The sequence below is a fragment of the Drosophila erecta genome, unplaced genomic scaffold (genome assembly GCF_003286155.1).
Source record: "Drosophila erecta strain 14021-0224.00,06,07 unplaced genomic scaffold, DereRS2 tig00000000-arrow-pilon, whole genome shotgun sequence".
NCBI classification, from domain to species: Eukaryota; Metazoa; Arthropoda; class Insecta; order Diptera; family Drosophilidae; genus Drosophila; species Drosophila erecta.
In genome coordinates, this window is record NW_020825194.1 from 17,806,129 (window position 1) to 17,829,689 (window position 23,561).

At 46.7% G+C, this 23,561-nt stretch overlaps 11 protein-coding genes across 18 annotated transcripts; 7 read left to right on the forward strand and 4 right to left on the reverse strand.

The window, feature by feature from the left end:
- Positions 1-151: 151 nt before the first annotated feature.
- On the reverse strand, positions 152-2,509 carry LOC6552997 (programmed cell death protein 10). Its single transcript, XM_001980021.3, has 5 exons — positions 2,216-2,509; positions 1,851-2,028; positions 1,660-1,792; positions 1,407-1,571; positions 152-1,020 (listed from the first exon to the last, which is right to left on the reverse strand). The coding sequence occupies exons 1-5, from the start codon at positions 2,279-2,281 to the stop codon at positions 936-938; spliced, it is 627 nt and encodes a 208-aa protein (XP_001980057.2). The 5' UTR covers positions 2,282-2,509; the 3' UTR covers positions 152-935.
- Positions 2,227-3,590, forward strand: LOC6552996 (copper homeostasis protein cutC homolog). Its single transcript, XM_001980020.3, has one exon. It carries the CDS (start codon positions 2,649-2,651, stop codon positions 3,426-3,428), a length of 780 nt encoding a protein of 259 aa, XP_001980056.1. The 5' UTR covers positions 2,227-2,648; the 3' UTR covers positions 3,429-3,590.
- A 5-nt stretch (positions 3,591-3,595) lies between these two features.
- LOC113563980 lies at positions 3,596-4,516 on the forward strand. 3 transcript variants are annotated; one of them, XM_026978176.1, is made up of 3 exons: positions 3,596-3,846; positions 3,908-4,167; positions 4,225-4,516. In XM_026978176.1, the coding sequence occupies exons 1-3, from the start codon at positions 3,608-3,610 to the stop codon at positions 4,413-4,415; spliced, it is 690 nt and encodes a 229-aa protein (XP_026833977.1). In that variant the 5' UTR covers positions 3,596-3,607; the 3' UTR covers positions 4,416-4,516. The 3 variants fall into 3 exon arrangements, with proteins under 3 accessions (XP_026833977.1, XP_026833978.1, XP_026833982.1); XM_026978177.1 differs by having other exon boundaries at positions 3,944-4,167; XM_026978181.1 differs by having other exon boundaries at positions 3,908-4,516.
- Positions 4,517-4,570: 54 nt separating this feature from the next.
- Positions 4,571-6,792, forward strand: LOC6553100 (coiled-coil domain-containing protein 149). Its single transcript, XM_001980019.3, has 6 exons — positions 4,571-4,881; positions 4,939-5,523; positions 5,582-5,689; positions 5,751-5,838; positions 5,896-6,034; positions 6,096-6,792. Exons 1-6 carry the CDS (start codon positions 4,816-4,818, stop codon positions 6,664-6,666), a joined length of 1,557 nt encoding a protein of 518 aa, XP_001980055.1. The 5' UTR covers positions 4,571-4,815; the 3' UTR covers positions 6,667-6,792.
- Positions 6,793-6,889: 97 nt separating this feature from the next.
- On the forward strand, positions 6,890-10,819 carry LOC6553098 (colorectal mutant cancer protein). Of its 2 annotated transcripts, none has more exons than XM_015154684.2 (7): positions 6,890-7,442; positions 8,005-8,254; positions 8,312-8,641; positions 8,698-8,831; positions 8,886-9,187; positions 9,249-9,959; positions 10,016-10,819. In XM_015154684.2, exons 1-7 carry the CDS (start codon positions 7,155-7,157, stop codon positions 10,146-10,148), a joined length of 2,148 nt encoding a protein of 715 aa, XP_015010170.1. In that variant the 5' UTR covers positions 6,890-7,154; the 3' UTR covers positions 10,149-10,819. The 2 variants fall into 2 exon arrangements, with proteins under 2 accessions (XP_015010170.1, XP_001980053.2); XM_001980017.3 differs by lacking the exon at positions 6,890-7,442 and adding an exon at positions 7,658-7,937.
- Positions 10,716-11,831, forward strand: LOC6553097 (aprataxin and PNK-like factor). Of its 2 annotated transcripts, none has more exons than XM_001980016.3 (3): positions 10,716-11,288; positions 11,350-11,513; positions 11,568-11,831. In XM_001980016.3, the coding sequence occupies exons 1-3, from the start codon at positions 10,837-10,839 to the stop codon at positions 11,777-11,779; spliced, it is 828 nt and encodes a 275-aa protein (XP_001980052.2). In that variant the 5' UTR covers positions 10,716-10,836; the 3' UTR covers positions 11,780-11,831. The 2 variants fall into 2 exon arrangements, with proteins under 2 accessions (XP_001980052.2, XP_026833971.1); XM_026978170.1 differs by having other exon boundaries at positions 11,558-11,649.
- Positions 11,794-12,954, reverse strand: LOC6553096 (translin-associated protein X). Its single transcript, XM_001980015.3, has 2 exons — positions 12,105-12,954; positions 11,794-12,053 (listed from the first exon to the last, which is right to left on the reverse strand). The coding sequence occupies exons 1-2, from the start codon at positions 12,815-12,817 to the stop codon at positions 11,870-11,872; spliced, it is 897 nt and encodes a 298-aa protein (XP_001980051.1). The 5' UTR covers positions 12,818-12,954; the 3' UTR covers positions 11,794-11,869.
- On the forward strand, positions 12,932-15,500 carry LOC6553095 (conserved oligomeric Golgi complex subunit 2). Its single transcript, XM_001980014.3, has 4 exons — positions 12,932-13,142; positions 13,193-14,263; positions 14,316-15,001; positions 15,058-15,500. The coding sequence occupies exons 1-4, from the start codon at positions 13,050-13,052 to the stop codon at positions 15,338-15,340; spliced, it is 2,133 nt and encodes a 710-aa protein (XP_001980050.1). The 5' UTR covers positions 12,932-13,049; the 3' UTR covers positions 15,341-15,500.
- Positions 15,361-17,543, reverse strand: LOC6553094 (3-hydroxyisobutyryl-CoA hydrolase, mitochondrial). Of its 4 annotated transcripts, none has more exons than XM_026978143.1 (4): positions 17,399-17,543; positions 16,448-17,332; positions 15,811-16,079; positions 15,361-15,557 (listed from the first exon to the last, which is right to left on the reverse strand). In XM_026978143.1, the coding sequence occupies exons 1-4, from the start codon at positions 17,399-17,401 to the stop codon at positions 15,551-15,553; spliced, it is 1,164 nt and encodes a 387-aa protein (XP_026833944.1). In that variant the 5' UTR covers positions 17,402-17,543; the 3' UTR covers positions 15,361-15,550. The 4 variants fall into 4 exon arrangements, with proteins under 4 accessions (XP_026833944.1, XP_026833946.1, XP_015009786.1 ...); XM_026978145.1 differs by having other exon boundaries at positions 16,448-17,329; positions 17,399-17,542; XM_015154300.2 differs by having other exon boundaries at positions 15,361-16,079.
- A 133-nt stretch (positions 17,544-17,676) lies between these two features.
- Positions 17,677-20,994, forward strand: LOC6553093 (cysteine protease ATG4C). Its single transcript, XM_015154685.2, has 6 exons — positions 17,677-17,887; positions 18,085-19,048; positions 19,107-19,302; positions 19,370-19,446; positions 19,615-20,090; positions 20,148-20,994. The coding sequence occupies exons 2-6, from the start codon at positions 18,085-18,087 to the stop codon at positions 20,448-20,450; spliced, it is 2,016 nt and encodes a 671-aa protein (XP_015010171.1). The 5' UTR covers positions 17,677-17,887; the 3' UTR covers positions 20,451-20,994.
- Positions 20,775-23,528, reverse strand: LOC6553092 (transmembrane and TPR repeat-containing protein CG5038). Its single transcript, XM_001980011.3, has one exon. The coding sequence runs from the start codon at positions 23,394-23,396 to the stop codon at positions 21,279-21,281; it is 2,118 nt and encodes a 705-aa protein (XP_001980047.1). The 5' UTR covers positions 23,397-23,528; the 3' UTR covers positions 20,775-21,278.
- Positions 23,529-23,561: the final 33 nt, after the last annotated feature.

Here is a 23,561-nt window from a genome sequence, read left to right on the forward strand (position 1 = left end):
ACCAATTCTCAGATTGGAATAACAACTAAGGTACAATAATACAAACAATAATTTTGAATTATACCAAGATAATATCATACCTAAGACAAAAAATTTTAAAGTCATTTTACATAACATTTTAAACGAGCAATTGTTGGATATAAAACACTCATTTCAGTTTTGGAATATAAATACATTTATTTGTCGTTTTCTTTTCGCTATGTCTACATTATGAGTTTGTTGCCGTTCTTTTACTTTTGCTTAGTGTTCGATTTTCATATAACATTTTATTAATTAAAATAATTTTCTTCTCTATCCTCTGTTAATAGTGCTGTCAGCCACTAATGTCTTTCGCTTTCGCAGTTTTCAAATAGAACATATCATTAAGTAAAAGATTATTATGTATAGTGTTTAAATTTCAAACTCTAACAATTAAAAACAGTTAAAAATTTAAGTGTTCCGTTCATGTTCTTGTTTGTCTTCTCCTCGTAGTACATACATTTCCTGTTTCTCGTTTTTTTCCACTAATTTTAAATTTATTCGTAGGCGCTTCTCCTAAACAAAAACAAACTAGCCGATTTTGTTGTTTCTAACAGAAAAATAAGGAATTATTTACAATAAATTGTAAACGAAAAAGAAACTCTCGCACACATCGTCCGTCTCGATAAATAGATCCTCACTAATTAATTACAATGCTTAGGCTTCGCAGAATTTAGTGTCCGAGTATGTGTAATACATATATACCATATAAATTAGGCCTATTTATTTAGTTACAACAGATTTTCATTTGCGTTCAAACATTTAACTTGGACTGTGTCGGCAATTGTGTTTTTAAGTGTGTGTTCTCTCTTGAGTTTATTTGAATTGTTTGGGGTTGGGTTCGGGTTGTTAAATCGTTATTTAAACATAAAATTAAAATGCCACTAAAATTTGCCATAATTAAAGGATTTAATTCTCTACTCGCATTTACTCTTAACTGTCAGCATTATTTGATTCGTTTGCCGTATTAGAAAAAGTGCACTTATGAATACTGCATTAGGTCTGAAAATAGATAAAATCAAAGAGAATCGGTTAGAAAATCCTTGCTGTAACCCTTGGAATTAATAATGCTAATCGGCCTCAATTATACGAAAAGGTCAACGTAATAATAATAATAATAATAGCCATCAGAACATAATCGAAGCAATTTAAAATTTAAAATAGGCGGGTCTCTGGCTTAATATCCGCCCCTCCCAATCTCCGCCGCAAAATGATAAGCCAAACAATACCCGGAATTCCAACGGAATGACATCATCCATACGGTTGGCCCGAAACGATAAGAAACCAGATATGAGCCGATTAAAGAAACCGGCTGTCTTGGCGTCGCAAAGTATCGTGTGATAACACTAATTGTAAATAAGTAACTACAGGTGATTCTTCATACTTACTGTCCTTCTTTGAAGTACTCCTTCAGCGTTGTGCTGAACTTCTTGGAATATTTGACAAACTCCTTCTTCCGCTGCTCCACAGCCTGCTTGCCCGTTACGCCAGGTATGAACGAGCCGATCTCGTTGACCACATCAAGCAGTTTCTTTATGGCGCTGGCGATTTCCCTGTAAAATGCAGTGAAATTACGTTGTAAGTTTAAAGCTAGACTCTCTTAGGTACTGCGTTTTAGCTTGATTTCGAGTTTTTACTCACTTGATGGTCTCCAGGAAGGTCTTCCTGTCGTTTATCTCATCGGGTATGCGGCTGAGTATCACCTTGAGAGCCACGGATTTACGGTTGAGCTCCTGGAACGGCTCCTCCGTGCGAGTCAAGCGGTATTCATTGACTGTGGAAGGGGGAATCGTCGTTAGCCAAGAAACTTAGCTGCTGGCGTGGCTACTTACGGTCCGCTTCCGTAATTTTGCCCTGTAATCGGAGCACGGCCTCGTTTAGGTTTACATTCAGATCGGCCCGCCGCACAATTGTGGCTACGAGGTCATAGCAGAAGCCCGGATTGTTCTGCTCCGACTTGAGAATGGCGGAGCGCAGAGATTGGGCAGCGCCAACGTCGCGTCGCTCGAGCTGCAGGTAAACGTACACAACGTTAGGCAATTACAAACCCAAGTACCCCATGTAAGGGTTTACGCAACAGGCCCCGATCTGGCGGGGCTGAAGGGTTTGGAGGCACGGTTTTGGGTTCTCGGGATCGGAGCAGAGCAGAGCAGAGCGGAGATGAGCTGAGCTGAGCACCTGGGACCGTTTCACCTACCTGGGAGAAAATGGGCCGCAGTATGACGGGCAGAACGAGAGACGACGTGGGCTCGCCCATTGTCATTGCTACTAGTGCGCTTGGTCTTCTCTACTGGTGCCTAGGTGTCCTGGCGCATGCTGCAGGAACCCAGTTGCGGTTCCCGTTCCGTGCAATGTCCGTCGCTTCGCTCGCACGACGCTCGCAAATCAAATTAAAAAATTAACAAAAATTGTTCACAACAGCACAAGCACAGTGTTGCTTTTCGTGCCGTCAAACTACTCAACACTGGAAACTAACTGGTTTTTATCGATGAACATATCTTGCTCGGTTATATATCGATTGTTTTTGTACAAGCTGCTGGCAAAAACAGCTGACTTACATCGATCTATCGGATCTGCGAAATAAATTCGTTTATTTTTGTTTACCTGTCCGTTTATCAGTGATAAGAGAAATGTCCAGCCACGAAATAAAGTTGGAGGTCTGCGTGGACTCCATCCGATCTGCTTTTGCCGCCGAGGCTGGCGGAGCCTCGCGGATTGAGCTGTGTTCGGCATTGGGAGAAGGTGGCTTGACACCTAGCATTGGCACCTTGAAAACCCTTAAGGAAACGCTCACAATCCCAATTTACTGCATGCTGAGACCACGGCGGGGCACCGACTTTGTCTACAGCGACGAAGAGATGTGCGCCCTGCTTACGGACATGGACTTGTTGCGGGAAAACGGTGCCGATGGCTTCGTTTTCGGATCCCTGAATCCGGATCGCAGCATCAACGTGGATCAGTGTCGGCACGTTTTGCTGGCGTCGGGTGGTCTGCCAGTGACCTTTCACCGCGCCTTCGACCTCACTGACCAGAAGTCCATGGACGAAAATGTCCACTTGTTGCGGGAACTAGGCTTTAGACGTCTGCTGAGCAGCGGATTTCGACCCACGGCTGCCGATGGTGTGGATTGCCTGGCACAGCTGATAGCCAAACATCAAAGGGACTTCATAGTAATGCCCGGCGCCGGCATCAAGGTGTCCAACCTGGAGGAGATCCTCACGGTCAGTCGCTGCCTGGAGTTTCACGCTTCCGCCCAGGACACTGCCGGCGAGGACTATGTGGCGCCCACCACCACGCGAATGGAGTGCGACGTGACCATGGGCAAACAGGACGTAGACCCCTATTATGGAACCAACTCTAACGTGGTGCGCAAAATGGTCACCATTGCGAAAGCCATGAGCTCCCGCTGAATATCTTAGTTCTTAACCTATCCCTAAGACTTAATGTATTCCTTGAATGTTTGTGCACTTTCAGTATCGTCTATATAACTAGTATATAGCTTTTACGTAAGTAGTCATATCCCTAAAATTCTAAATTCTAAAAAATAAGCAATATAGCTTTATTTCGGCTAGCATTGTACTGCAACGACATGATTGTGGAGACAAAAGGGGATTCTATTTCGCTGTCACATCATTCCTTTAATGATCACTTGAATAATGCAGAAAAGGCATTGCACAGAATAGAAGCATACAGTCTAAAGCTAAATAGCCATATAAGGGGATTGAAAGAACTACTGGGCACCAATAGAAAGTTGATTGCGGGGCTATCGTACAACGAGCACAGCATCATATCTTTATTGGAAAATAAAGCCAAGGACAAAAAAATGGGGTAAGAAAAATAAGACGATCTAAAAGATTTCTGGCTCGGTGATAAACTTATGCGTTCTAAGACGAAAATCGAGTAAAAGAAGGTGTCATCTTCGTAGGACTTGCAAGGCGGCCAACATAAGAGAGGCATGCTGGACGCAATGCGAGTCTCACATCGTGCCACCAAAGGAAGAACACATCCAGGACTTGGTGAAGGTCCAAAGGACATCACATACTTCTTTCAGCCATCCCGGAAAAGAACTTGAACGGCAGATAGGTGGTCAGGAGCTAATAGAAAGAATGCCTTCATATTCCGATCTAAATGAGGAGATTGGTTTCAAAGGTATGGCAAAGTCCGAGATCTTTCCTTTTCAATCTAAGTACATTTATATATCTTAAGTAAAATGCATGCTAAAGCTGGTCGAAAAGATGGATTTTAAAACGGCCACAATTGCCGATGTAAAAATCGTTCGCAGAAGAGTGTTAAGTGCAATGTCGAGTTGCCAAAAAATATGTGCACCAGAAGGGGTTTGTTCCAATTTGACATTTATATCGAAAAATCCGTACCTAACTACGAGTATTTCTGAATAAAATTGTATTCCTGCAAATATTCCAATAAATCTATTTTAAGGTGGTGATTTCTTAAGATTACAACAAGACGTTTTCTATATATGATGCATTTTTTTAATTTATGATTTTGTCTGGTTAATTCCAAATGAAATTATTTGTTACCAAAAATATTTACTTTAAATCCAGTGAAAATATACTTATCGATATGAATCGAATTTCAAACATATGCAGCTTACATTTAGGGCTTACCGCGCAAGCGCATGTAAAATTGATTCACTCTAGCTGCGTGTTTGGGCCAGAATGGAGTCCTTGGAGCCCGAGAAAGTGTAATACAGCTGGGTCCAGACAGCCCCCAGTTTCCTTTCACTGTCAATGCCAACATCTAGAGCTCGGCATACGGAAACCCACTTAAGCATTCGGCATGGACATGGACGATGTGGCTAGTCAACACGGATTCGGTCAACATATGGCCACGTACAATGTAGAGGTGAGTCCGCCCCCACCCTCGAACGAACCAAGCGTGCTGTATGACCCACCCTTACAGACCTCGGCGGTGCACAGGAAACTGCAGAGCAAGGTGGAGGCCCTGAGGATCCTGCGCCAGGAGCTGGAGCAGTTTCGCGTGGAACGAGACCAGTACAAGCTGGTGGCGGAGACTCTGCAGTTGCGCTACTCCGCGCTGAAGAGTAATAGTGAACTCCTGGCTGTCGGTGGATGCGGAGCCCTCAGCGAGAACTCCAGCCTGGCAGCCCTGCTCCATGAGACGCGGGAGCAGAACCTGAAGCTCAGCACAGAAGTGGAAGCCCTGAGGCAGCGACTCAACGAACTGCATGGCGACATGGAACTCCTCCGGGATACGGAGGCCAGCAACAAGTCACGTGTACAGGCGATGGCCAGCGAGAATGCCGCTCGCAACAAGGAGGAGCTGCAGTGGCGTCGAGAGCGGGCCAACTTCATTTGCCACCTGGAAGGACTCAAGAAACGGAATGCTCAGCTGGCCTTCGACCTGAAGGCGGTGATCGATGAGAAGGAGGAGCTGATCACCGAGCGGGATGCCTACAAGTGCAAGGCACATCGCCTTAATCATGAGCTCTTTGTGGCCCTCAGGGCTAAGAAAACGCATCCAAGGGTGGGTTAACAAATTATACTTATTGATACTGATTGATACTTATTGATTTCGCTTCCAGCTCCTGGACATTGATGGTGTTTTGCTGGAGAACAAGTACCTGCATGAACGTGTGAAGATCCAAGACAGCGAACTGGAGCTCACAAAACAGAGCATCAATAAGTACAAGGTACTATATTAGTTAGGACTCTTTACCATTTTATTTAGTTATTTATGCTTAAATCATTCAGACCATATTGGATGCAAAAAGAAAGAAGGGAATTGTAAAACTCGGCGGTGGCGGCACAAATGAGGACACCATTCTAAGCCCCCGGCAAGGTGAGTTATTATATGGTGGCTAGCTCTTTGACACCTTGCTAATTTGATGTACTCCAGTGAAAACAATCCTCGAGAGTGGCATTGATCTGCCACAGAAAACAGAGAGCTTAAGCGACCTAAAATCCCTGTGTCTGGCGTTGCTGGACAATCTGAACGACAAGAACTTGGCCCTGACGCACCAGAAGAAGACCAACAAGTGGGAATATCCATCTCAAAGTCAGAACATACATATTTGATTGAAAACATATTTCCCGCAGAATACTGGCTGGCAAGATGACGGAGCTGGAGCAGCGGTGGCAACAGCTCCTCTCCGGAAACGATGACAACACCGAGGAGCACGAGGAGGACGTGGAATACGGTTATGCGCCCTCCCAACTGCTCCTCAATGGTTATTGTGCCGCCATGGTTGATGACGCCGACATCAGCAGCACTCCGTCCCTTGAACCAGATAATGAAGGCATCGCTACTACAGCGGATCGTGAAGATTCTAAAAAGCACAAGTCCGTTGAGGCTCTGCACTCCGACGATGGAATGTCCTCGCTTTCAACCGAGTCCGTGGATTCGTCTGTGTATGGGGCAGATGTGCAGCCCGACGACTTCCAGAAGTCTTCATCCGCCACAACAGATTCCGGCAATTGCGGACTGAGCAGCCGCTGCAACGGCACACCGCGGATATCCAGTGCAGTGGCACGGGAACGTATGGAGGATCTGAAGGACCTGCCGCCTCACCTGGCCACTCTGGTCCAGAAAGCACTTCACGACCTGGACATGCGGGACTACGAAGCTATGGTGGCGATACGAGCAGAGAATCTGGCGGCTATTCCTTAGAGAAATACTAGTTCAATTGAGAACTCCCAAAGAAATAGATGGAACCATATCTCAGTGTTGACAAAAGATATAATATATGTATATTACCGCAACAGCGTACAATAAAGCCAGATTATATAAAAGAAATCATTATTAAATCGGTATTGTGTTAAATATAATGGGTCTAGCTTACAGGTTCAAAAGGCGCGGCAATGTTATCGATAATTGATATTTCTGAGTGTTGTATACCGTCAGCATAAACACACTCTCACACACTCTCATTTCTGGGTATACATTTTCTGATAAGAATGCAATAAATATCCCGACTGGCTGGAGTAATTTCGAGTTTTTGAATTAAAAATGCCTTAAGACACGCTTTTTAAGAGCCATGTAGAGTTACCAACAGTGCCACATATCCTGGGAATGGAGCACCAATCGAAAGTCATCATTACGCGGCCAAAATCAGGCCAATTCTAGTCGCGAAGTCGTTGCAGCCGCCCACCGCCACCATGTCGAATGATGTACAGGTCGCCCGGGTGGCCAAGATAGCTACCGATGTGCCGCGTCGCAGTGGCAAGCAGCGCGACTCCAGCGGATTTCAGGGCAAGCACTCCGGCAGCGCGGCTGGCGAAGATTTCGAGTACGTCTTCGGTAGCATTTCGCCGCGCGGAGGAGGACCGGGTGGCAGACACTTGGTGGGATCCTGCGACCTGGACTCGCCGGAGCACACGCAGCGGGACACCACCGAAAGCGACAACAACATATCCAGCTGCTCCACGCTAGACATTGTCAACAAAGTGAGTAATGGTGCCACACTGAGATAAATACCCACCTCGGAAATCAACAAAATCAATATTATAATTAGCTTTGGTACATAGGTACTAAATATGAAAGGAGAGAGTTCCGTTTAAATTAAATTTTAAAATTAATCAAAAAATACTTTAAAATTAAATTATTAGGGTTGTTTTAAATTTTCTGCTAAGAAACGCATAGATTTCAGGCCTTAGTTTTTAAAGTGTTTTGGGCTTGAAATTCGGTTGGCGTCCAGTGCGCAGATGCGTGTGGAAGGCTGAGGGTCAAGTTGCAACGGCGGAGAGCGCGGATGCATCCGCGGTCGGATGACGACGTAATCGTCAGTCAAAATTTTCCACTGGACCATGATTGCGGAGCAACTGCTTCCGCGCAGCCTGAGCTGTCTGTGCTGCAGCGATACGCCATCGGCGCCCAGCGACAAGAGACGCAGTTGGGAGTACACGCTGATGGCTCATCCGCTGGCCAGGCGACCCATAAACGTGATGACCCCAACGATAACCACCTAGAAACCTCTAATCCGCCTATTTCCTTCTGATTCACCCCCAGGTTGAGCAACTGTCTGTACAGCAGCTGGAGAACCGGGTGCGGGATCTAACACAGCGACTGCAGCAGGCGGAAAGGCAGCTCACAGAGAGCAACACAGAGCGGGAAATATGCCACAAGCGCTTGGAGGTTGTCAGCCAGGCCCACGAGTGTCGCATCACCGAGATGCACTGTGTCATCGCAGAGTTAAGCAAGAAGCTGCGCAGCAAGCAGGATCACGTTATTATGGAGGAGCAAGAGCCTGAGGGCAGTGGTGAGTACAAGTTCCATATGAATGAAACAAATCCCTAATACACAGTCAAATTTGTAGAACTCAGCTTTCAGGAGGGTTCAGTTTACAACTCCGAGCTTAACCTCACCAATCCTGATGCCGAATGCCAGACAGAACCGCTGGAAGACTTCGAAGGCGCCTGCAGTACCACCAGTGTAGGGAACGTTGCCCACAGACCGCCGGAACTTAGCCATAAGGGACAAGTGGAGGCACTGCAGGAGGAAGTTCTGCACTTGCGAGCTCGAATCGCCCTTCTCCAGTCCGAGATTTCCACCAAGGATGCGGCTGTGGTCGAGGAGCAGACCAAAGTCGCCTTCGACTGCGAATCAGAAGTCAACGAGTGCGCACAGCGACTGAATGATTTGAATGGTAATACAAGTAATCCTTCCCGATGTTATCATGGTTTAAAAACCAGATGTTTTCAGTTTGCACTTCCTTGACAAGCCCGCAAAAACGTGTCCCAGCGGTACCGAAAATGGCGGAACGCGTTAAGTTGCGATGCGCCAGCAAACATGAATCTGGTGAAGATCCATCCCAAGATACATCTTTGAGCAACGAGGTGTGTTGATCAAACCTTTTTCAGCGAGTACATTTCAACCATTATCCTTTTAAGCAAATTAATCTGGTCGAACATTTGATGTCGGAGCTAAAGGAGCAAAACCTATTCATGGAGAACTTTATGGAGCCTCTGCATTTGAGCAAGGATTTGGAGCGGCTGCAACGACGTGTTGAACAATTGGAGATGCGAAACACCATGTTGGCACTGACGCTAGACGAATGCAAGGAGCACACTGAGCACCTGTATCTGCTATGCGGAAAGTATGAGTCCAATGCTGTTGCTTTGCAGTTGGCGCTAAACTGCAGTGATCGCGCCATCGAGGCCTACGACGTAATGTTGGCTCTGCTTGAAAGCAAGTAAGTCCAGTTATGGTGACTGCCGCATTGTTGTCTTTATTTTAAACATCGTGGTTTCTAGGTTGGCACTGCTGGGGGAGAAATCGGTGGCAGCCGAAGATAGCCGACGATCAGTGGAGGCTGTGGCCAGGCACCTGCTGGCACGTTTAGATAGCGAAAAAAACGTGTGTGAGAATAGCCTGGGACCGTGGCAGCACAACATCAACCTGGGCCCAGAGGATGCCCCAAAGACTGGCCGTCCGTGGTGTGCCGACGACGACAACCGCCTGCGGTACCACGTCTCCAAGCTAAAGGGACGCCGTTCAAATGTCCAGCATACCATTGTCAGTCTAGAATCACCCTTCAGCGACATATACGAAAGAAAGCGCCTGGCCTTGGAAAAGGAGCACGAGTTGCGGAGCGCGGACAAGAAGTCACCCATTGACTTGGAGACAGCAGTGATTATGCAAGAAATACTTGAACTGCGCGATTCGAATTTACAGCTGAAAACGAAAATGGAAGAGGCCGAGCAGGAACGGCGGAACGCCAACGAGCGAGTGGGCGTACTCCACGAAGCCCTGAAGCAACTGCAGGCGAACAACCGGGTTTCGTACTCGGAGGCGGAGCATGCGGCTCTCACAGAGCAGCAGTTGGTGGAGGCCTTAACTCGGGAAACGGAGCTCAAGGGGCGCATACAAACGCTGTTGGCGAATGTAACAGCTTCGCAAAAGGCCTTCGACGAGAAATATGAGCAACTGCATCAGAATGTGCGTGAACTGCAGAAATCCAACCAGTAAGATTCGTTTGATTCTATTCTATTCAAATAAATATTCAATATTTCCCTTTCAGCAATCTGGGACAAATGTTGGATCACACCAAGCGCAAGTACCAACTGCGTGTGAGGAAGCTCGAGCAGAAGATTGTTGACCTGCGGCTGGACTACGAACAAGGCCATAACCATGTTCCTGAGACAACTCTGTAGGATACGCATGTCGAACTTCCAGGGGGACTGAGCAACTGGGCGTGGAACGGGCGCGCTTGTCACATATCCCGCAAAAGATCTTTCCCTCTCGATCATATCGCTTATTTTACCTTTAATGCAATGACCACCCGCCCAGCAGTCGCCCTGGATCCGCCATGACCAAGACAGTATCACGAATGTGCCATGCGACTAAATTGCAGTCGGCTGGGGCTTGGGCGGTGTCCCTGCTCCGCAGAAAAGGCTGCAGCAACTACATACTCAAATACATACATATTCAGAGGTGCCATGAGCAAGGCTCCAACCTATCCATAAATCCGTGGGATTGGAGCATCCGTCTCTGGGCCACAAGCAATTACATATACACACATACGAATAGGCAAACTAAGGAGTTATTCAAGACGCATACACGGGATCCTATATTTATACAATGTATTCGCATTTTGCTTGTTATATGATTCAATATGTATTTAAAACTGTACAAAATAAAAAACGTCTACTAAAACTAGTCTAAATTCACGATTTTAATTATTAAACTAGTAATTGGCGCCAATAATTTATCGATAAGTATAAATAAGCTATATCAAAGATCCATCACCATATCGTGCAGTGTTGCAAGCCACCAAAATCAAATATATTAGCGTTCTTGTGAAATACAAATGTTTTGAAAATTTAACTTAATTCGCTTATAATGAATGCAACAGAAGCATTGGAAGAAGTGGCCAATGAGACGGCAGCAATCAACAGACCAGAAGCAGATAGTGGCGATAAACGAAAATCCTCTGAGGATATCACACACAATGGCAATGGAAATTCTGTCGCAGAAAACAGCCCAAGAAAGCGCGTTAAGTCGGAGGAACCAGTGGCATCCATTAAAGGTGAAACAAATCACGAAGTTGCAATTAAAATAAAAGCTGAGCCAGTGGAGGATGGAGAGTATAAAGATAATCCCGCTGCAGCGCCCACAAGCACTGATCCTACAATCCAGATAAAAACTGAACCAGCGAACAATGGAATCCCACCTGCAGCTGCGAAGGTAAAGACCGAACCCACTAATAACAATGCACAGGGAGCCGTCGAAGACTCTTCCGTATCCTCAAGCAGCACTAGGATTTCTTGCCGCTTCGGCATACGGTGCTACAGGTGATGCACACTTACGAACTCCCATATCATCAACTCAAGAAATACATTCTTCCAATGCCAGGCGAAATCCAGCTCATCGAAGTGCAGAAGCTCATCCGGGCGACCAGGACTACCGGCGACCAGACTTTCCTGCGCCACCCCTTGGAACTCCAGCTTGTCCTTTTGGGAACGCATGCTATCGCCGTAACCCAGTTCACTTCCAGGATTACTCCCATCCGGCGGATTGTAAGTAGGAAGCCTGGCTTACTTCGACTATAATTTGGCTTAAGGTCACTGTAGTCAATTCCGCGCAAAACATTCGAAATCGCCTGCGTCAACGACAAGCCAAACGGCAGAATGACGATGACTCGTGGACGGATGAGGAGGATGAACCCTTCGGTGGCGACAATGACAAGGATGCAGACTACCGTCCAGGCGCAGACATAGACGAAGATGAGGATGATGAGCTGGAGTTTGATAGCCAACGCATAAGTGGCGATGACCTTTCTTAGACTACACATTCAAATTCATTGTTAACTTAAAATATACGTTTCATTTACCAAATAGTGGCTTTATATATATTCTGTTGATGAACAGTTTCATTAGTAGAAGCCCTCGTCCACTTCATCGGTTGGCTTTTGATCAAAAGTTGCGCCCCATTTGGCAGCCTCTCCACCGCGAACTTTTACATTGTAGCAGACATTCTCGGCCTTAAGAAGACTCTGCCTCATGGTGGTGATCTTACGCCATAGTTCCCGAGCTCTCTGACAGTTCAGACTGATGTAACTGAAGGGAAACGGAAGTTAATTGAGTTTAATTAAGGGGGAACTAACCAACCCAGTGTAGAAATGCTGTAGGGTCTTGCAGGTCTCCAAACAGGTGTCTGTATCACCACTGCCTAGCGAGTTTATGCATCGTCGCATCAGTTCTCCAGTAAGATCGGAAAGTCCTAGTATATATTCTGTAGGGTCCACGAAGAACTGGAACTTCTTGGGGCTCTCATCCTGAGCTATAGCCTGCACATCTTCGCCTTCAGTTGGTTCTTCCTTTGGCTTGCTGCTCTCCTCGACGTACTGCATCACCGCCTGAATGGCCTGCCAATCAGAAACGCTCTTGGTCCCGTTCTCGCCCTCAGCATCCTCGTGGCACAGGTACTCCATGTAGGTGTAGGCCTCGATAAACTCTTGCAGTCCTGGAGAGTAGGAGCTGCGGAACTGGTAGACATCCTGGTCGCGCAGTTCCAGGGCCACAGCCCTAAAGTTCACTTCGATCAGCTTGGTCAGGCGCTGACGTGCCTCCTCCAGGACCTTCTCCTTGTTCTGCTTACGGGAGTCAATGGAGTGCAGCAGAAAGATGATCCGCTTAGACTCGATGGTAATGTCCCGGCTTAGCTTGACAATTCGCTCATGGCGATCGTGTTTCATGGTCAATTCATTAGAATAAATTCGAAATTGTTGGACAATGGGATTCTCTTCATCCAGCTGGGCAGCCGGTACTTGGCGCTTCCTGGGCGCATTGTTCCGATGACCAGCACTTCCGTTTTTCGGCATTGTGAACGGCTTACGCAATTTTATTTAAAGGGCTTATTTAAATTTAATGGGTATTCTTTTCAATCGCGTCGGCAAAAATTTCTTGTAAACAAATTTCCGATAATTTAGGTATCGACCGTATCGATAGTTGCCGACAAATATCGCTTATTGATATCGGTGCTGATAACCGAGAAACTTTCGTGGCAAGAATTGGTTAAAAAGGTAAAAACAATTAAATTACAGCCCGAAGGCAATGCATGATCCGGGCAAGAAGTCGGCTCACTTGACCGCCGGTTCCACCAGCACAGCGGAGAAGCTGTGCTTCGACAAGAATGAGTTTATGAAGGTAAGTAATCCATGTCAGATGCGTTCGCTTGCTAAAATTCCTTCGAACAGTCAAACTTCTCGGTGGATGAGTTTCTGCACAAGAACCGAAATGCACCCAGTCTGGAGCAGCTTCGCGACAACCTGGGACTTTATCTCAAAGGTCTGCGGGCGGCCATGATCGATTTGATTAACGAGGATTACGCAGACTTTGTAAACTTGAGCGCAAACCTGGTGGGACTGGACCAGAATATAAAGACCATTCAACAGCCATTGGAGCAGTTCCGCAGCGACATCGAGAGCATTCACGGCTTGATAGATGAGAACGTGGCCGAGCTAAGGGCCCAGCTGGAGGAGAAGCGTCAGCTTCGCGAGTTTAAACGCGGGCTGCAGAGCCTAAAGAAAGTGTATGAGACCATTAACAAGCTTCAGGATCTAATCGACCGAAAGCTCAGTGGAGAACAGCCAGTTAAGGCCGTTGACCTGGAGCGCGCTGCCCTGGACCTAATTCAGTTGAAGTTTCATGAAAAACACTGTTCCAAGCATCTAAGCGCCGAGCATCAAGGGAAGATCCTACAGCTTGAAGGGCAATTGCATCAGCATCTGCGACGTTTCTTCAATGACGCACTTAATCAGGCCCGCAAATCGGCGCCGGAATCCTTGGAGCGCTGCTTACGCATCTACATAACTCTAAATGCCTGTGACCAGGCTGAGAGCGCCTTCCGCGAGGATGTGGTGGCACCGTATATGATGGGCGTCATTGGAGAACAACAGTTGCAAAATTCGCCGCAGGGATTGGCTGGCATCTACAGCAAGATCCTCAACTTTATATCGCTGCATATGACCGATCTGCTACGCCTTACGCTATACTCAGATAAGTTTCCGGGCTTTAACTTCGTGGTTAATAGTTACTGGTCTGATGTGGAGACTCGCCTTGAACTGCACATGAATTCTATATTTGCGCCTGGCAACTCGGAGGTGTTTTATGTAAAATACAAGTGCACTCGCGACTTCCTGGGTAAAATAGAGGAGCTGTTGACCTGTTCCGGGGAGCATGCCGTGACGTTCTATCGCCAGCACAAGCAAACAAAAAACTTCGAGGCCCGCTGGAATCTGCCTGTTTACTTCCAAATATGCTTTCAAGTATGTAAATAAGGTTATAATAGAACATTGGGTTAATGTGTAATGTTTCTAGGAAATTGCGGGTAAATTTGAAGCCCAGCTGGAGCCGGTGCTCCAGGATGACAGTTTAAAAGATAATCTCACCGATAAGGACTACAAAATATCCGCATTTAATGCCGCTAAGGAAGCTATTACAAGGTGTTGGGGCGAGGGAGTTTACCTCCCCGAAGTATTTCCGAAATTTTACAAACTTAATGTACAGATTGTGCTGCGTCTTTCGCGCTGGATCACGGATGCCATTGCTCTATCGAAGGGCAGCAACTTTTCAAAGTCATACACTCGTAACCAGTTTTTAATTGCCCTACATGCAGACATTTGCAAGCTTGACGCGTATCTGCCAGAGCTTCAGCAATTAATTATTAAATCAGTGCCCGTTGAACAGTGTACGAACATCTTTAGTGACGTATTGGCCAAATCGATGTCCTGCCTAGCCGACACGCTAGCTGCGCATTTGACTAACATACAGAAGACCTTGGTGGAGTTGCTGATCGGAGAATGCGAGACGGAAAATGTGCGCCAAGTAAACGACTTGCCGCGATTGTATCGCAAAACGAATCGAGAGGTTCCCACACGAAGTTCGAGCTATGTGGAGCAAATGCTTCGACCGTTGAAAGCTTTTGCCCAGCAGAACGAGTCCCAGCTTGGCACCCTGGTGGTGGAACAGATTTTGTCGGAGGTTGCTAGTCACATAACCAAGGCGTGAGTATAATTATACGGTGGGATAGAACTTCCCTGAACTCTTATTCGCATTATAGGTACTTCAATGTGGTGAGCGATGTGCTCACATCCGTACAGAAAACCGAAGAGTCATTGCGACGCCTGCGAAATGTAAAAAGTGGTGGATCCGCGACTATATCGACTGGAAGCTCGGCTGTGATGTCTGACGATGATAAGATTCGCGTCCAACTGCGAGTGGATGTCACATCCTGGAAGCAGGAGCTCTGTAAACTAAACTTTCAGGCCACCCAGATCGATCGGCTAGTCGAATTGACAAACATGGTGGAGGACAGTATCAAGCTAAAGGATAACAGCGCTTAGACACTAACAACGATCAGTTATTAAACGTATACACTTCTTTTTATTCTTGGTAAACGAATTCTAACGATTCTTTAGGCACAATTATTGATTGTATTAGAACTACGAATTGTATATAATATATATAGGCATATATGTATATCATATATTTAAATGCATTGAATTTCACAATCGTTATTTGTAAATACCGGCGAATAGGACTCTTCCTCGAAGTTATTCGCTGTTGGAATGAAACAGAGAAGAGATTGCGGAAAATTAGCCGACAGAGCTCGTCAAACTGTGGCCACAGAACGGTAAAGATATATAAAGAATATTGCAGAACGGCAGGCAAGGAACCATGCATAACATAACTCAAACTTGCATAGATATATACAGAGATGTTTAGTTGTGTGTATATAAAAATGAGCGGCTCAACGGAAGACAAACAGGATTGCCAGGCTCAAACAAAAAGAAAACTAGGTTTGCTACATTACAGCTTGAGTTCCTCGGTGTCCGGCAGCTTGCGGAAGAACCACTGCACGTGCTCCTCAGTGACATCGGCTAGCTTGGTTGGCTGCCACTGGGGCTTCTGATCTTTGTCGATGAGTAGGGCGCGCACTCCCTCCTTGAAATCACTGCGCTCCAAGTGACGCACGGCCAGACGATACTCCATAATAAGACACTGAGCCAGAGACAGCTGGGATCCGAGCTCTAGTTGTCGGAACGTAACCTTCATCGAGGTGGGAGACATCTTCGAGAGGGTCTAAGGAAAAGAAAGAATCAATAACACTAGTTTACGATATAAAATTCTATGACGTGTTTGATTTTGCTAATAAGGTAAAAATTATAAATTGATATGAAAATTGTGACAAAACAACAAATACGCAAGGCAACAAAAATTCAAAATCTAGATCTAATATATATATATGCAATAATGGCTGGTTTGATTTTATGAACTAGTGTAACTTATATGTTCTAGCTAAGAGAAGTCGTGCTGCAACTAAAGCGTCGCTAATTGGCTGGAAACGGATCAAATATTAAGGCGCTAAAAGCGCGCGCCAAGCGATGATTGGCTCAGCCAATTAACATCCGATTATGTTCTTATCACTTAGTGAACTGTGCACCACTCACCTCAAGCGTTTTCTTGGCCCATTCACTGCCGTCGTTCTGCAGATTCTCTAGAATCCCCTCCACCGAATCCGCCGAAAAGTTCTTGTTGATCTGCTCCAAGACAGGGTCCAGCGAGAAGGGCTTTTCTGGCGTGGAATGAAACTTCTGCAGCAGCTCAGGCACATCATCCGCATCTGGGCAGTTAAGCAGTGCCGTCTCAAGATCGGGGATCTTGCTGCTCTCGCAGTAGTGCGTGGCAATGCCCGAGTAAAAGACATCGCCTCCGCGCAGTCGATATCCAGTAAGACCCAGATAGAGGCCCAACTTTCCCTGCAGTCGAGGCAGGAAGTATGATCCACCCACATCCGGGAAGAGGCCAATCGCCGTCTCGGGCATGGCGAACAGCGTCCGATCGCTGGCCACCCGGTACTTGCCGTGCACACTCAGACCCACGCCACCGCCCATGGTAATACCGTCGATAATGGCGATGTAGGGAATCTTATAGTTTCCGATCAGGGCATTCGTGCTGTACTCCTCCCTGAAGAAGCTCTTCGATTCATCCGTAGGGCCCGCCTCGACCAGGGCACGCACATCTCCACCGGCACAGAAGGCCTTGTCACCTGTGCCCTTGATGATCAGCAGCGACTTGGACTTCTCGCACTTCTTCAGGTGCTTGTAGATTTTACGTACCATCTCCAAGTTGATGGCGTTAAGCGCCTTGGGACGATTCAGAATAATCATCCCCTTATTGGAGGACTCCGTGGCCAGCACGGAGGAGGAGGATTGGCGGATGGAGAGGGCCATTGTAGTTGGTTTTGTGTGGGTTATCGTTGCTGCGCCGATCATCGGCAATTGGCTACAGGTGCGCTGACCGAATGTGTACACCAACCTTTGAATTGGGCCCTGCTGGCCGGAACCAAATTGTTTCTGATTAGCAAAGTGCTTCTATTTGCAGGAATTTGCATTACTTACCATTTTGAGCGGGTGTCAGTGAAGTTGTGTGTGGCGAGGCGAGTGTTTAGAAATTTAGCGTTGCGCAATAGAATTTTAGCACCCGCACAGCTGGTTATTCTTGTCGCGGTGCTGCCAGACCGCCCACATGCCGGAAGTAAACAAGGGTGTTCCAGAAATCATATTCCGCGCAAAATGTTAAATGTCTCTCAACCGGCATTAAGCATAAACAGACTTGCTTCATATTGTTCATTCAAATATTATTTACAACTTGGGATATAAATTTGATCAAAACAGTTAAATTACAAACATTCTATTAGCAAAATTCCTCATTTTTTTAAACTCATTATTAGATTAGCATAAATAAGAACACACCCTACAAACATACTTATAATAGAGCAGATCTGCAGTCTGGCAACACTGAAATTGGCAATTGTACTTCTCGCGAATAAGAATAAGAAAAACAAATTTCGTGTAGTTACTTTATCTTATTTTGTCAACAAATAAACGGTGAGTAAACATTTGTAATTAGCACGCAATCGGTGGTCGGTTGTCAGTTAAGCCAGGACCAGCAAGGGGCTCGCACCGAGATTACCATGCCTCAGTTCTTTAAGTTCCGCAAGCTGCGGACAAAGCGTCATAGTAGCTCATCTACCACTTCCGCCTCTATTTTCATGTCCTCGTCCACGACCACGACCACCAAGCAGATGAACTATGACGGCCTCCTTTCCAAGTTGACCGACGAAAAACTGATGCTCTTCGAAGCTGCCGGCGAGGGCAACATTGTGGAGGGTAGCCGGATATGCGGCCAGGATGCGGATCCGCTATCCTTGCCGCTGGTGGAGGACGGCGCCATCGAGGAGGAGCAGGCGGCCCCCATACAGACGATTCATCGTACCGTATTCGCCGTTCCACGCGCCCCCTCTCCCTCCCCCGTAAGCACTTCCTCTGCGAATCTGAACCTCAAGACGGAAAACGCTGCGACAGCGACTCCGCAGCGCAAAATATCGACGTCATCACGTTTCATGAACGCCTTTAGTCAGCTCTACGGCGGCAGCGGCAGCGGCAACAGCGGTCCGAGCTGCGGTCACGTGGAGCAGCACAGCGAGGAACCTGGTGACCTGTCGGCAAACCGTACTCCCACCAAGGGCATGGAGTCCAAGCTCGTGGCCATGTGGCACAATGTGAAGTATGGCTGGAGCGGCAAGATGAGGCAGACCAGCTTCTCAAAGGAGCAGCCCGTGTGGCTGCTGGGACGGTGCTATCATAGACGCTTTACGCCGCCCGTTAGTATGGAAAGTTCCATCACCGAGCTGCCCAATGGGGCGGATACCACCCCCGATAACGCCACATCGGCGTTCGACAGCATTCAAGCCCCATCGACGTCAGCCTCCTTGTATCCAGCTCTAAATCCCCAGCAGATCGATGAGATTGTGGTGCCCCAGGAACTGGGCATGGACGCAGTGGAGAACCAGGTGGGCGAACAGCCTTGGGAGGAGGGCATTGAAGGCTTTCGTCGTGACTTTTATAGTAGGATTTGGATGACCTACCGGCGAGAGTTCCCAATAATGAATGGCTCCAACTACACCTCTGACTGCGGATGGGGATGTATGCTAAGAAGTGGTCAGATGCTCTTAGCTCAAGGACTCATCTGTCACTTCCTAGGGCGCAGTAAGTTAAATTAGCCCCCACAAATAAATATAATTTCCTTAAAACCTTCTTGCTTCAGGCTGGCGCTATGATTCTGAGTCTCAGTTGCACTCAACTTACGAGGACAATATGCATAAGAAGATTGTCAAGTGGTTTGGCGACAGTTCTTCAAAAAGCAGTCCCTTTTCCATCCACGCTCTGGTGCGGCTTGGGGAGCATCTGGGTAAAAAACCTGGTGATTGGTACGGTCCGGCCTCTGTTTCCTATTTGCTTAAGTGAGTACTTATCTTTATCATATTGTTAAATCTCTATTAAATCTAATAACTCTCTACTTCACCACAGACACGCTTTAGAGCACGCAGCTCAGGAAAATGCAGACTTTGACAATATTAGTGTCTATGTAGCCAAAGATTGCACGAGTAAGTACAAGCAGAAAGGAAACCCCTTTATATAAGATTCATAAGATAACTGGCATGACACATTGATATGTCCATGAGTAATTGCTGCAACCTTGTTCACGAAGCTCATTACTCACTAGCTCAGTTGATAAGGTGTGTGTTTTGATAACCGTGTTGTTGGTGTTTTAGTTTACTTGCAAGATATAGAGGATCAATGCAGCATTCCGGAACCGGCGCCAAAACCCCATGTGCCTTGGCAACAAGCGAAGCGGCCGCAGGCGGAAACTCCTAAAACGGAGCAACAGCAGCACTGGAAGTCCGTCATTGTTCTGATACCTCTGCGCTTGGGCAGTGATAAACTGAATCCTGTGTATGCCCATTGTCTAAAGCTGCTGCTGAGTACAGAACACTGCCTGGGAATCATTGGTGGAAAGCCAAAGCATTCGCTATACTTTGTCGGCTTCCAGGAGGACAGGCTCATCCACTTGGATCCGCACTATTGCCAGGAGATGGTCGATGTAAACCAGGAGAACTTTTCCCTGCACTCGTTTCACTGCAAGTCACCACGGAAGCTAAAGGCCAGCAAAATGGATCCTAGTTGTTGTATCGGATTTTACTGTGCCACCAAGAGTGATTTCGATAGTTTTATGGAGAGCGTTCAGTTGGTAAGCAAAACCGAAGCATTTGGTGTCCCAATTTCCTAATAAATATCTTGACTACAGTATTTGCATCCCATGCGTTGCGCCTCTGGCGCAACTGTGGATAAAGCAGCTGGGAACCATCATACGACGCCTCAATCATCCCATCAAACCGAGCAAACAGAGATGAACTATCCACTGTTCACATTTTCCCGCGGTCGTTGCTTGGATCACGAGCGAGACGAAATGAGCGATTCGCTATACAAGCCGCTCATAAAACAGGTGGCTTCCCTGGCCCAGGAACTGGGCGCACAATTGGCGCCGCCGCAGCATGGCGATGAGAATGAGCAAGATGATAGTGAAAGCGAAGAGTTCGTGCTGCTGTAGATCGTCTCCGCCCCATAACCGTGTTGCTGTGCTAGCTGTGTTATTTGCTCATTATTATTTGATTTAGTTCCCAGCCGCCGTTGCTTGCTTGCTCGCCCAGAAAAACCCAACAGACCCGTATCTCAAACACAAAGACTTTGTTATACCTTTACGCCTACGTATATAGTACATAGACGCATGCATGTATCTTGAATATTTACTGATTTCCACGTTAATCTCTCTTTTGTTCGACCTGTTGTCTCGCATTCTGCCAAAGTTTTTCAGCGTTCTCCATGTTCGAGCAGCCCGATCTGTTTATATGTGTTATATATAAACTTATGTAATTTGCGGTATTATTATTTTAAAATCATGAAACTTTAATGGAATTGAATTATTATACAATGGTGCCAGAATTGTCACCATTCTTTGAAGTGTTTCATGTAGTCCTTAGTTCTAGAGTTTAGTTAATTTATGTAAGTCGTCTTGTAATTGTTCGATCATTATTTAGTTTTAACATTAATTGTATATACCCTCGAGTAAATGAATAAACTATCCTAACTTATACTAAATAAAATTAAGGTATTGTGAGAATTTGCTGATGGGATATGGATGTATGATATAGATACTATATTGCACAGAATTTGCATTAAATTATACTATCTATTTTTAATGTATTTTATAAGTACTTTCGAAATATTCGGAGGCAAGAAATTGAACCGACAACCTCATATTTCGTTTTGGATTATTCCAGCCTAGGAAAAGTACACAGTTCTTATTTCAAAAATTGCAATATTCTCCATACCTCTTATTATTTGGTTGGATCCATATTTGGCGGTGGGAATTAATAGCTTATCTCTGCGTGACCTGGGCCTCTCTCTCCAGGCGTTTCAAGAGCTTGCTGAGATTCTCCCGGGCTGTCGTTGCCCTAGCCGCGCTAATGCTTATTGCAGTCTGATAAGCCTCTATAGCCTCCTGCGTCTTGTCCCAGCGATGATAGAGAACTCCGAGATTTGTGTGATACAAAGTGTTGTGGGGCTCCAGCTCAACAACACGCTTATAGATCGCCTCCGCCTCTGGGTATTGTTTTAATTTGCCAAGAACGTTTGCTCGAATAAATAGGATACTGGCATCGTTGGGTAGGTGTTGCAAAGCCTGATTTGAGATGCGCAGAGCGTCGTCCTGCAACCCCTTATTGTCCAGCATTGTAAGAATGTTAGCCCAGGCTTTCGGCTGGCGGGGATTTAGCGCCACAGCGTGCTGCCAATGATGGAGTGCGTCGGCGAACCGTTTTTGCTCCAGATACAGATTTCCCATGTTGTAGTAGCAGACAGCAAAGTTGGCCCTGTACTTCAGGGCCTTCTCATAACTGGCCAATGCCTTGTCGAACTTTCCCTGAGCCGATTGCACAATGCCGAGATTCATCCAGGCCGCTGGAAATGCAGGATACGCCTGCAACGCCAATCGAATGTATTCCTCTGCAGTTGATAGTTGGCCATGCTCCCGATACAGGTTGCCAAGGTTCATCAGGGCTGACTCATAGTTCGGATACAATTCAATGGCCTTGTGGTAGTGCTGAAAGGCTTTCGTATTGTTTCCCGTATCAGTGGCCAGTCGGGCTATGTTATAGTGTACCTTTGCATTGTCAGGACACACCTGTAGAGCAGACTTGAACAACTGCTCCTCGTTAAGCCAATCGGAAGCTCGCTGTCGAGTCCGTAGCATCATTACGGTATAGAGGAGCATTAAAAAAATACTTAGAGCAGTGCGCCAATTGGTGTTCTCCGTACTGCAGTCGTACCAATATAAAAATCCGTAGATGGACAGCAGGCAAAAACCAATGGAGGGTACATAGAGCGTTCGTTCTGCAATTACAAATCCTACGCAAATGATTCCCGACGCGGGCAGGAACGGAATGATCATTAAGCCCAGAGCTAACATCATTCCGGGCAGGCGACGGAAGTTCATCAGAGCCACCAATACGATGGAGTAGAATCCGATCACGCCCTGCAGCCTCAGATCCCAAATATTGGTCACCAGCTTGACGCAACCCAAAGCCCAGTCATAGCATAGCCAGTGGGGGCACAGCATAAGCCAGATATTCATGACCAGCAGATACTGCTGGGAAAGCCCTCGGGTCAGCACATGCTCATTGTGTGCCACGGGGTTGTCCACTTCCTTAAAGGTAGGTGTCTCGAAGTCCTGCCACCAAAGGCGAGCCGTCAGAAGACCCAAAGTACCCAGCAAGTAGAACAAGTAGCTGATCCGGTTACGCAAAAGACTCCACTGATCCTTGAATCGCAGATGGTAGTAGCCGTTTTGAAAGTAATCCAACAGTACACACGACATGGGGATGGTCACTGCGGACTCCTTGAATAGCATTCCTACAGCGGTTAGCAGCATGATCAGCCCGCCAGTCTGTGGACCGAGTCTCCCGGTGTTGGCCACGGTCAGCAGAAGACACAGCAAGTGAATCATGCCGAACATGAGCTCGGCCCTACCCACCACACCAGAAACCGCCTCCGTGTGAATTGGATGGGCGGCAAATAGTGCCGCGGAGAGGATGGCCCATCTCGCCGTGCTGACTTCCGGAACATAGAGAGAGCGAATCAATCGCCACATGAGCAGCGTGTTGACGCAGTGCAGCAGGAGGTTTAGGAACTTCATGTGGGCGGCACTCAGCCCCAGCAGGGCATACTCGCAGTGGAACATCAGGGTGGTCAGTGGCCGAAACGATTTGTGGGAATCGGAACTGAGCAAGGAAGCACCCCAGAAATCGTGCGTAAAGATCGCCGTCCAGTTGGTGGGCAGTGTGTTGACATCTCGGTTCTTGACAATGGCCACCGTATCGTCAAAGACGAACTTAGCCCCAGTGAGGCCTCCGCATCCGTAGCAGAGCAAACAAATTAGCACTAGGATTGCCTGACAGACCATGCTGTGTAGAGTGGCTTTGTGAACGAGGTCAAGCATCCTGGATTATTTACTAATTAACGTTTAGTCAAGTTTAATTCACTTAATTTGCGAATTTTAATCGGAGTTCTTTTGTATACATTTTTTGTTGTGTTTCTGGCCAAACACCCCCTCACTAAACAGCGATGCCAGATCAGCGATATAAAAAAGTGCAGTTCGGCTAAA

Coding starts and splice junctions, on each gene's coding strand:
- LOC6552997 (XM_001980021.3), bottom strand. CDS start 2,281: ATGACAATGGGCGAGCCCACGTCGTCTCTCGTTCTGCCCGTCATACTG. Junction 1,793..1,850: donor CAAAATTACGGAAGCGGACC/GTAAGTAGCCAC, acceptor CCCCTTCCACAG/TCAATGAATACCGCTTGACT. Junction 1,572..1,659: donor ACCTTCCTGGAGACCATCAA/GTGAGTAAAAAC, acceptor TGCATTTTACAG/GGAAATCGCCAGCGCCATAA.
- LOC6552996 (XM_001980020.3), top strand. CDS start 2,649: ATGTCCAGCCACGAAATAAAGTTGGAGGTCTGCGTGGACTCCATCCGA.
- LOC113563980 (XM_026978176.1), top strand. CDS start 3,608: ATGATTGTGGAGACAAAAGGGGATTCTATTTCGCTGTCACATCATTCC. Junction 3,847..3,907: donor GCCAAGGACAAAAAAATGGG/GTAAGAAAAATA, acceptor ATGCGTTCTAAG/ACGAAAATCGAGTAAAAGAA. Junction 4,168..4,224: donor TGAGGAGATTGGTTTCAAAG/GTATGGCAAAGT, acceptor ATATATCTTAAG/TAAAATGCATGCTAAAGCTG.
- LOC6553100 (XM_001980019.3), top strand. CDS start 4,816: ATGGACATGGACGATGTGGCTAGTCAACACGGATTCGGTCAACATATG. Junction 5,839..5,895: donor CATTCTAAGCCCCCGGCAAG/GTGAGTTATTAT, acceptor GATGTACTCCAG/TGAAAACAATCCTCGAGAGT. Junction 6,035..6,095: donor CACCAGAAGAAGACCAACAA/GTGGGAATATCC, acceptor TATTTCCCGCAG/AATACTGGCTGGCAAGATGA.
- LOC6553098 (XM_015154684.2), top strand. CDS start 7,155: ATGTCGAATGATGTACAGGTCGCCCGGGTGGCCAAGATAGCTACCGAT. Junction 8,642..8,697: donor GCGACTGAATGATTTGAATG/GTAATACAAGTA, acceptor AGATGTTTTCAG/TTTGCACTTCCTTGACAAGC. Junction 8,832..8,885: donor ATACATCTTTGAGCAACGAG/GTGTGTTGATCA, acceptor TATCCTTTTAAG/CAAATTAATCTGGTCGAACA.
- LOC6553097 (XM_001980016.3), top strand. CDS start 10,837: ATGAATGCAACAGAAGCATTGGAAGAAGTGGCCAATGAGACGGCAGCA. Junction 11,289..11,349: donor TTCGGCATACGGTGCTACAG/GTGATGCACACT, acceptor TTCCAATGCCAG/GCGAAATCCAGCTCATCGAA. Junction 11,514..11,567: donor TTACTCCCATCCGGCGGATT/GTAAGTAGGAAG, acceptor AGGTCACTGTAG/TCAATTCCGCGCAAAACATT.
- LOC6553096 (XM_001980015.3), bottom strand. CDS start 12,817: ATGCCGAAAAACGGAAGTGCTGGTCATCGGAACAATGCGCCCAGGAAG. Junction 12,054..12,104: donor CTACAGCATTTCTACACTGG/GTTGGTTAGTTC, acceptor GTTTCCCTTCAG/TTACATCAGTCTGAACTGTC.
- LOC6553095 (XM_001980014.3), top strand. CDS start 13,050: ATGCATGATCCGGGCAAGAAGTCGGCTCACTTGACCGCCGGTTCCACC. Junction 13,143..13,192: donor ACAAGAATGAGTTTATGAAG/GTAAGTAATCCA, acceptor TCCTTCGAACAG/TCAAACTTCTCGGTGGATGA. Junction 14,264..14,315: donor ACTTCCAAATATGCTTTCAA/GTATGTAAATAA, acceptor TAATGTTTCTAG/GAAATTGCGGGTAAATTTGA.
- LOC6553094 (XM_026978143.1), bottom strand. Junction 16,080..16,447: donor GGGCCAAGAAAACGCTTGAG/GTGAGTGGTGCA, acceptor TCTTTTCCTTAG/ACCCTCTCGAAGATGTCTCC.
- LOC6553093 (XM_015154685.2), top strand. CDS start 18,085: ATGAACTATGACGGCCTCCTTTCCAAGTTGACCGACGAAAAACTGATG. Junction 19,303..19,369: donor TCTGTTTCCTATTTGCTTAA/GTGAGTACTTAT, acceptor ACTTCACCACAG/ACACGCTTTAGAGCACGCAG. Junction 20,091..20,147: donor TTATGGAGAGCGTTCAGTTG/GTAAGCAAAACC, acceptor TCTTGACTACAG/TATTTGCATCCCATGCGTTG.
- LOC6553092 (XM_001980011.3), bottom strand. CDS start 23,396: ATGCTTGACCTCGTTCACAAAGCCACTCTACACAGCATGGTCTGTCAG.